At 47.8% G+C, this 8,391-nt stretch overlaps 1 protein-coding gene across 2 annotated transcripts; it reads right to left on the bottom strand.

Annotated features, from left to right (window-relative positions):
• Positions 1 to 4,202: 4,202 nt before the first annotated feature.
• RBM3 (RNA binding motif protein 3) lies at positions 4,203 to 8,391 on the bottom strand. 2 transcript variants are annotated; one of them, XM_010361098.2, is made up of 7 exons: positions 8,225 to 8,391; positions 7,211 to 7,326; positions 6,825 to 6,931; positions 6,077 to 6,182; positions 5,892 to 5,988; positions 5,382 to 5,465; positions 4,203 to 5,029 (listed from the first exon to the last, which is right to left on the bottom strand). In XM_010361098.2, the coding sequence occupies exons 2-6, from the start codon at positions 7,311 to 7,313 to the stop codon at positions 5,405 to 5,407; spliced, it is 474 nt and encodes a 157-aa protein (XP_010359400.1). In that variant the 5' UTR covers positions 7,314 to 7,326; positions 8,225 to 8,391; the 3' UTR covers positions 4,203 to 5,029; positions 5,382 to 5,404. The 2 variants fall into 2 exon arrangements, with proteins under 2 accessions (XP_010359400.1, XP_010359401.1); XM_010361099.2 differs by having other exon boundaries at positions 5,386 to 5,465.

The raw sequence follows: 8,391 nt of genomic DNA, 5'->3' as shown, positions 1-8,391 counted from the left end.
CATTTATATCATGTATAACTCCCCAATGCAATCCCTCCCTCCTCCCCCCTCCCCCCTCCCCATGATAGGCCCCAGTGTGTGATGTTCCCCTTCCCGAGTCCAAGTGATCTCATTGTTCAGTTCCCACCTATGAGTGAGAACATGCGGTGTTTGGTTTTCTGTTCTTGTGATAGTTTGCTAAGAATGATGGTTTCCAGCTGCATCCATGTCCCTACAAAGGACGCAAACTCATCCTTTTTTATGGCTGCATAGTATTCCATGGTGTATATGTGCCACATTTTCTTAATCCAGTCTGTCACAGATGGACATTTGGGTTGATTCCAAGTCTTTGCTATTGTGAATAGTGCCGCAATAAACATACGTGTACATGTGTCTTTGTAGTAGACTAATTTATAATCCTTTGGGTATATACCCAGTAGTGGGATGGCTGGGTCATATGGTACATCTAGTTCTAGATCCTTGAGGAATTGCCATACTGTTTTCCATAATGGTTGAACTAGTTTACAATCCCACCAACAGTGTAAAAGTGTTCCTATTTCTCCACATCCTCTCCAACACCTGTTGTTTCCTGACTTCTTAATGATTGCCATTCTAACTGGTGTGAGATGGTATCTCATTGTGGTTTTGATTTGCATTTCTCTGATGGCCAGTGATGATGAGCATTTTTTCATGTGTCTGTTGGCTGTATGAATATCTTCTTTTGAGAAATGTCTGTTCATATCCTTTCCCCACTTTTTGATGGGGTTGTTTTTTTCTCGTATATTTGTTTGAGTTCTTTGTAGATTCTGGATATTAGCCCTTTGTCAGATGAGTAGGTTGCAAAAATTTTCTCCCATTCTGTAGGTTGCCTGTTCACTCTGATGGTAGTTTCTTTTGCTGTGCAAAAGCTCTTTAGTTTAATTAGATCCCATTTGTCAATTATGGCTTTTGCTGCCGTTGCTTTTGGTGTTTTAGACATGAAGTCCTTGCCCATGCCTATGTCCTGAATGGTACTACCTAGATTTTCTTCTAGGGTTTTTATGGTATTAGGTCTAACATTTAAGTCTCTAATCCATCTACAGCAACTTATTTTAAAAACCTTTTTAAAAGTTCTACACCTTCACCCCGCCAACTCCCCAATCCAGAACATGGAACAAGAGTGTGGAGCTGTTTGATGAACTTGGTCTGTTCTTAACATTTTTTTTTTTGAGACCGAGTCTCACTTGTTGCCCAGGCTGGAGTGCAGTGGCACGATCTCGGCTCACTGCAAGCTCTGCCTTCCGGGTTCACGCCATTCTCCTGCCTCGGCCTCCCGAGTAGCTGGGACTACAGGCGCCCGTCAACACACCCGGCTAGTTTATTGTATTTTTAGTAGAGATGGGGTTTCACCGTGTTAGCCAGGATGGTCTCGATCTCCTGACCTCGTGATCCGCCCATCTCGGCCTCCCAAAGTGCTAGGATTACAGTCGTGAGCCACTGCACCTGGCCTGTTCTACATTTAACACTCTTAGCCCCTAGGTCAGGCACGGTGGCTCATGCCTGTCATCTCAAGCGCTTTGGAAGGCTGAGGCGGGTGGATCACTTGAGGTCAGGCGTTCGGGACCAGCCTGGTCAACATGGTGAAACCCCATCTCCACTAATACAAAAATTAGTTGGGCATGGTGGTAGGCACCTGTAATCCCAGCTACTTGGGAGACTGAGGCATGAGAATTGCTTGAACCTGGGAGGCGGAAGTTACAGTGAGCTGATATTGCGCCACTGTACTCCAGCCTGGGAGACAATGAGACCCTGTCTCAAAAAACAATAAAACACTCCTAACCCGTGTGAGGTGGGTGGTTATTTCCATTTTATGGACATTGAAACTGAGGCAGAGAAGAAATTAGGAAGCAAGGATCTGCAGTGATTTCTGCCTAGGTGGGTTAGGAGGGGTGGGGCTTAGGACTTGAAAGCCTAATTGAAAACCAAAAGCCAATCTCTTTATTCTGGACCTTGACAAGAGATCTGGTGAATGGTTTAGATTTTTGGTACAGACAAGTTCCAGGGCTTGCAAGTGAAAGTAGTCACAGGTCATGTGTTTGGTCTTTGCAGGTCTTGGGATACATGTTCTCAAGGTACCTTGAGTGTTTGGGGGGTTTCTAGCTTCAGTGGGTTCTTGACAGATGTGCATTAGTTGGATGCTGAGGTCAAACCAAAGTAGACCAACAAGGGTGCTGGGGTGTTGACCTCAAATCTGGAACTTTATTCATCAGGGACTATGGCACTATAGAAAACTGTGGGCTCTCTTCCTTAGAGTAGATAAACAGCCAGAGACTGGGACTCCCTGGGCTGGATGATCAGAAAGCACACTGTAAACACAGCAGCGCAGAGCAGGTTGAGTTGTTATACAAATAAATTTTGTTTTGTTTTTTTTTTTTGAGACGGCGTCTCACTCTGTCGCCCAGGCTGGAGTGCAGTGGCCGGATCTCAGCTCACTGCAAGCTCCGCCTCCCGGGTTCACGCTATTCTCCTGCCTCAGCCTCCGGAGTAGCTGGGACTACAGGCGCCCACCACCTCGCCCGGCTAGTTTTTTTTGTATTTTTTTAGTAGAGACGGGGTTTCACCGTGTTAGCCAGGATGGTCTCGATCTCCTGACCCCGTGATCTGCCCGTCTCGGCCTCCCAAAGTGCTGGGATTACAGGCTTGAGCCACCGCGCCCGGCCAATTTTGGTCTTTATTATTTCACTTAGGCGGTCATTTTGTTGCAGGAATATTACTGATTATGAATCCTACCTCAGCTGACACTGGGGGTGAGAGAGACACTGCTGTCCTGAGAGGTGGGGAGCAGAGGACCCCTTCCAATCCCCCGACCTAGAAGGCATTCACAGTCCTCCCGCCAATTCTCACTACCTTAGCTCCCCAAAGGCCTAGAATAGGATGCCTCCTCAGACCAAGTATCCACCTGGTGGGCTTAGCCACAATGCCCCATAGCCTGGGCCTGGTTTAGTGGGTGAGGTGGAAGTTCCCGAGTCTCCATCTACCTGCCAAAGCAAATTCACGACTGGGTTACAGGAAAAAGGGATATCGAGGCCTGTCTCAACTAGCTGGGAAACTCAGGAGCCAGGCCTCCAGGACTGAGACTCATAATACAATGCACCAGCAAGGGAATAGGTAGCTCAGGACAATAATGTCCTGGAGTTTGCGACCTGGTGGTAACTTGGCTCAGTATTAGCCAGGTGAAAGCCATGAACAGATTTCTCTGTTCCAAACTAGAAATGGAGGGATAACACCCATGGGGCCTCAACACAGCCACTGGAAAGAATCATGACCAAAGGGAGCAGAACTGAGGAACCAAGACCAGCTAGAATTACAAAATCACCACCAACTTACCACCCAAGACACACACACAACAAAAAAGATCAAATCCCCATGACTGAAAGCTTTGCCAACTCTTCTCAGTGGCTTTATATGCCAGTTAATCTAACCCTCCACAGAAAATGTAAAATGGCATGAGGCTGAAGTAAAATGACTCACCCAAAGTCAAATACCTGGGAAGTAGAAGAGCCCCACATAAATCTTGGTACGAGCTCTTAGCATTCTGTTTTCAAACCAGGCCTCTCTCATGGCCCTCATACACAAAGATGAGTCCAGTGCACCTCTCCCCAACCCCCATCATTTCAGCAGAAGGAATAAACTGGTACCACTATTTATGATAGGGATTAGCTCACGGCATGAGATTAGGTGCTTATAGTCTCTGAACAATCCTGTGAGGACAGTGCCCATCTAATGCTCAAAGAGGCTAGGAAGATTCAAGCCTAATGATTAGACAATGGGACTAAGGTAAGAGACCAGCTTAGGAAACCCAATTCCAGCCGGCCTCAGGCCTCAACATACACCTAACCCCCTGGCAGCCCCTGCCCACCCATCAACCAAATATTCTCCAAGCCTCCCTCTCTCACTGATGTGCCCCCATTATTTTTTGAGACGGAGTCTTGTTCTGTCACCCAGGCTGGAGTGCAATGGCACAATCTCAGCTCACTACAACCTCCACCACCTGGGTTCAAGCAATTCTCCTGCCTCAACCTCCTGAGTAGCTGGGATTACATGCACCCGCCACCACACCCTGCTTTTGTATTTTTAGTAGAGACAGGGTTTCACCATGTTGGCCAAGCTGGTCTTGAACTCCTGACCTCAGGTGATCCGCCCACCTCTGCCCCCATTTTTAATTTGGAAAAAAAAAAAGCAGGTTTTCAGGTTTCATATTTTTAATAAGTTCTGTGAAAGACATCCTAAGCACTGTATGAGACACAACAGAATATTTTTTCTTCCAGTATTAAAAAAAAAAAAAAGACATTTGCAAACATTTTAAAGCAACTCTTCTATATAATCAGTTTGATTATCTGAATTAGAAAATACCCCTGGATAATCATGTTATTTATACACTTTTCTTTTTTTTTTTTGAGATGGAGTCTCGCTCTGTTGCCCAGGCTGGAGTACAGTGGTGCGATCTCGGCTCACTGCAACCTCCGCCTTCGGGGTTCCAGCGATTCTCCTGCCTCAGCCTCCCGAGTAGCTGGGATTACAGGCGTACGCCACCACGTAGGACTAATTTTTAAATTTTTAGTACAGATGGGGTTTCACCATGTTGGTCGTCAGGCTGGCTTGATGCACATTTCTTATAGGTACGTTTGGAAATTGCTTCCTAACCACAATAAACACTGTGTACAGGTTTTTAAAATGTCCTGGATACACATTAATTTTTTGAAACCAGTCTGGCCAAACTTGCCAGAACCAATTATTGCTAGCTCCAATAATCCTGAGAGCTCTAACTAAAAAACTGGTAAAAAGAAAAATACTCAGGCTCTACAAACGTTCCATGATTTGTCTTTAAATAGGCAGAAAAAATTTTTAAAAAGATGGAATTGTTAAAGATCTTTAACTACCTTGGCAGGTCAATTTAAAAACAAAAGGTTGATATACTATAAAATAAGATGCTTCAGTGCAGCTCCAAAAACCTTTATAAATACAGCCATTTGGAAGGACGATCCTGGATCAGAAATTATTCCTTGTGTATCTGAGAACAGCAAGAGGGGGAGAATTGTGATGTCATGAAGGAACAGGTAACAACATGCTCACCTCCTAGAGCTGATGCAGATGCTGAGGGTTGGACAACAGGGACACCCCTTCATTTCCTCCATCCCACACAAGACTAGAGGATTATAGGAGATGGGTTTTCAGATCCCACCCCCTAGCTCTTGCTCTGACATGCTCCTGAGAACAAGGAAGGCCTAGGAATGATGTTTGGTAGGTTGGCTGGATGAGGTATGAGGACAGCAGAAATGCAGAGCAGTCTTGCCAGAAAAGGTGAGACAGTCATGACAGAGTGTGACAAACAGGTTTACTCAATGCGGATATCCAAGTCTCACCTACATTATGTGCATGTCTCATTTCAGTTGTCGTAATTGTCTCTGTAATTTCCTCCTGAGTAGCGGTCATAACCACCCTGGTTTCTGGGAAAAAAAAACCACACACACACACAAAGTTTTCTGGGACTGCATTATACACCACTGTCATTAATTATATGGGTCATGTTTTATAGTATGTGTCATAACATAAACCTTAAATATCAAAAACAGGATATGTTAAGCATTGAGTATCATAGTAAAGTTTTATGGCATACAATTTATATGCAGTATATTAAATCATAATACACGTTGAAGCAATATAGTTATATAACCCACACAGCACAACAGATATAGTATACTTTACCATGTTACAACGATATGACCACACAATTAACTTAAAATGCTAAATTTCATACTCCTTTTAGGCATACATTAGTTAACAGCAAGATGTGCTATGCATGAACACCCAGGTGCTGAGTTCTTAAGGAGAGGGAATCAATAGCAGAACATCCCAGCCCCTTGGCTACCCACCTGCCATTATAGTCTCTGGAACGTCCATATCCATATCCATACCCTCCAGGTCTACTGTCATAATACCTGCCACTCCCATAGCCCTGGTCCCCACCACCTAGAACAGAAAAATATTTAAATGGCAGTTGTCCTCACCTAGGCAACTCTCCCTCTCACCCCATGATCAAAACTATCACTGCACTCACCTCTAGAGTAGCTGCGACCACGCCCATGGGCCCCAAAGCCACCTCCTCTGGTTCCCCGAGCAGACTTGCCTGCATGATCCACACGGATCTGACGACCATCCAGGGACTAAGTGTGGGAGACACAAGGAGGATGGGTTGGCAGTCAGGGCAGTGGTGAGGGAAGAGCAGGCAAGGGCAAGTGGGCAAAAGAGGCCAAAAATTCCTGCTGGGCACCAGGTTCTGGGTGCCATGTTCCAGAATAAGCTCCTTTACCCCAGAATGGTTTCATCAGGAGCTATATAATCCCACACAAAATGACCTGAACGCACCATGTTCCCCTTGCTACTACTTACATCTTGACTGAACTCAGGCTGAGTTCTCCTCCCCACTCCTCTAAGCTGCCCGACTATCAGGGCTAGACAGACACCTCTCTTGGTTTGAGGCTTCAGAGTCCATGTCAGAAGACTCACGAGGTCCTCTCCAGGCCAGGCCCACAGGTCTGCAGACTCTACTACCTAAGCCCAAGGCAGGTCAACCATCCACAGGTGGCTTCTCGGCCTCATGCAGGACCAGTCGTCGCCTCCCAGGCGGCCAGGCTCTGTCTGCCGCTGCCCTCCACCCCCTAGAACAAAAGGCAGTCATGCTCCTGTGAGTGGGCACTGCGGGGCTTGGTGGCCACGCTGCCCCGAGCAGACACAGAGGGAAAAACAAAAAGAATGAAGGAAGCCGCAGATGGGGACAAGGTCCCTCTGCAGATAGGAGGCCCCACCTCTCCGTTCATGGCTCTCATGGCAACTGAAGCATGCTCTGGGTTGGTGAAGGTGATGAAACCAAAACCCCTGGACCGCTGAGTCTCCCGGTCCTTGACAACGACCACTGTGAGAGGGAGAGAAGAAGGAGCGATGTGGACCACTCAGCACCACAAAGGTTAAGTAGCAAAGGGTGGTCCGAAAAGGAGATGGTGGTAAGGTAGGGAAAACAGAGCCCTCCCATCAATCCCGAAGACAGTTTCCCTCATCCTTAGTCGACACCACAAGCTTAAGAAGAAAAAGAACATGGAAGCGTGGGTCCTAACTTTTCAGTTAATACTCCTTGAAATGCAAGGATCCCAGACTTTCTCTCACCAATCCCCATTGAAAGTCTGGCCCGTCTCACCCTCAGAGATAGGTCCGAAACTGCTGAAGTGGTCTTCCAGCGCTTGCTCGTCGGTGTTAAAGTTGAGCCCTCCCACGAAAAGCTTTCCTTCTTCAGAGGACATGGCAATTCAAGTCCTGTGGGAAGAACATGAAGAATGGTGGCAGGAAGGAGGAACAAAATGGAGACGTGAGAAAAGACCGAGAGGGAAGGCGGAGAGAAGTACAGAAAATAATAAAGAGGAACAAAATGGCTGGGCGCGGTGGGTCACGCCTGTAATCCCAGCACTTTGGGAGGCCGAGGTGGGCGGATCACGAGGTCAGGAAATCGAGACCATCCTGGCCAACACGGTGACAGCCCATCTCTACTAAAAATACAAAAAAATTAGCCGGGCATGGTGGCGGGCGCCTGTAGCCCCAGCTACTCGGGAGGCTGAGGCAGAAGAATGGCGTGAACCCAGGAGGCAGAGCTTGCAGTGAGCCGAGAATGCGCCACTGCACTCCAGCATGGGTGACAGAGCGTGACTCCGTTTCAAAAAAAAAAAAAAAAAGAGGAACAAAATATGGGTAACTACAGAGAAGCTGGGAAAGAAGGCCAATAAGGTGTAAACTGCGGAGCTGGCTCAGCGCAGCCACCATTAGGGGGCCACCATTGCGCATGCTCACACATCCACAGCCGCCACGCCCGTCATTTTGTCACTGCGCAAGCCCAGAACATCCTTGCGTTCCCTCAACGCCGGCAGAACAAGATGGCGGCGGCCACGTGGGATAAGGAAAGCAAGTGTCGGCTGTCGCGTGGTCACTGCCACCACCAACGCCACCCAGTCCCTCCCGAAGGGCCTCACACTCAGATTCAGCGCGCTGGCCTCCCACCAACCGAAATGTTCACCTCCGAGCACGGGACCCGCCCGCCCCAGAGAAAGCCAAGCCTACGTGTCAGCGGCCATTACTCTCCCCACTCGCTATCCCCCGGTCTCGGCCGGCGCGGCGCGTGTGTGGCGAGGAGCCGCCGTTCCGCAGGCCATATGCAACTTACCTGGAAATTAAAACGTAAAAAACCCGGACAGACGACGAGCTCGGAGGAGCACAGAAAACAGGGACTGGTCTGCGCGGGAAGACGATTGATAAAGAGTACGTAGCAAGAACGTCCCGGAACGTTCCCCTTGCGCGTCCCGGCGTGCGTGCTGATTGGCTGAGGCTAGC

The sequence above is a fragment of the Rhinopithecus roxellana genome, chromosome 7 (assembly GCF_007565055.1).
Source record: "Rhinopithecus roxellana isolate Shanxi Qingling chromosome 7, ASM756505v1, whole genome shotgun sequence".
Classification (NCBI taxonomy): Eukaryota; Metazoa; Chordata; class Mammalia; order Primates; family Cercopithecidae; genus Rhinopithecus; species Rhinopithecus roxellana.
This window is presented reverse-complemented; position numbering and strand designations above follow the sequence as displayed.

Coding starts and splice junctions, on each gene's coding strand:
- RBM3 (XM_010361098.2), bottom strand. CDS start 7,313: ATGTCCTCTGAAGAAGGAAAGCTTTTCGTGGGAGGGCTCAACTTTAAC. Junction 5,989..6,076: donor TGGTCGCAGCTACTCTAGAG/GTGAGTGCAGTG, acceptor TTTCTGTTCTAG/GTGGTGGGGACCAGGGCTAT. Junction 5,466..5,891: donor TCCAGAGACTATAATGGCAG/GTGGGTAGCCAA, acceptor TTTTTTTCCCAG/AAACCAGGGTGGTTATGACC.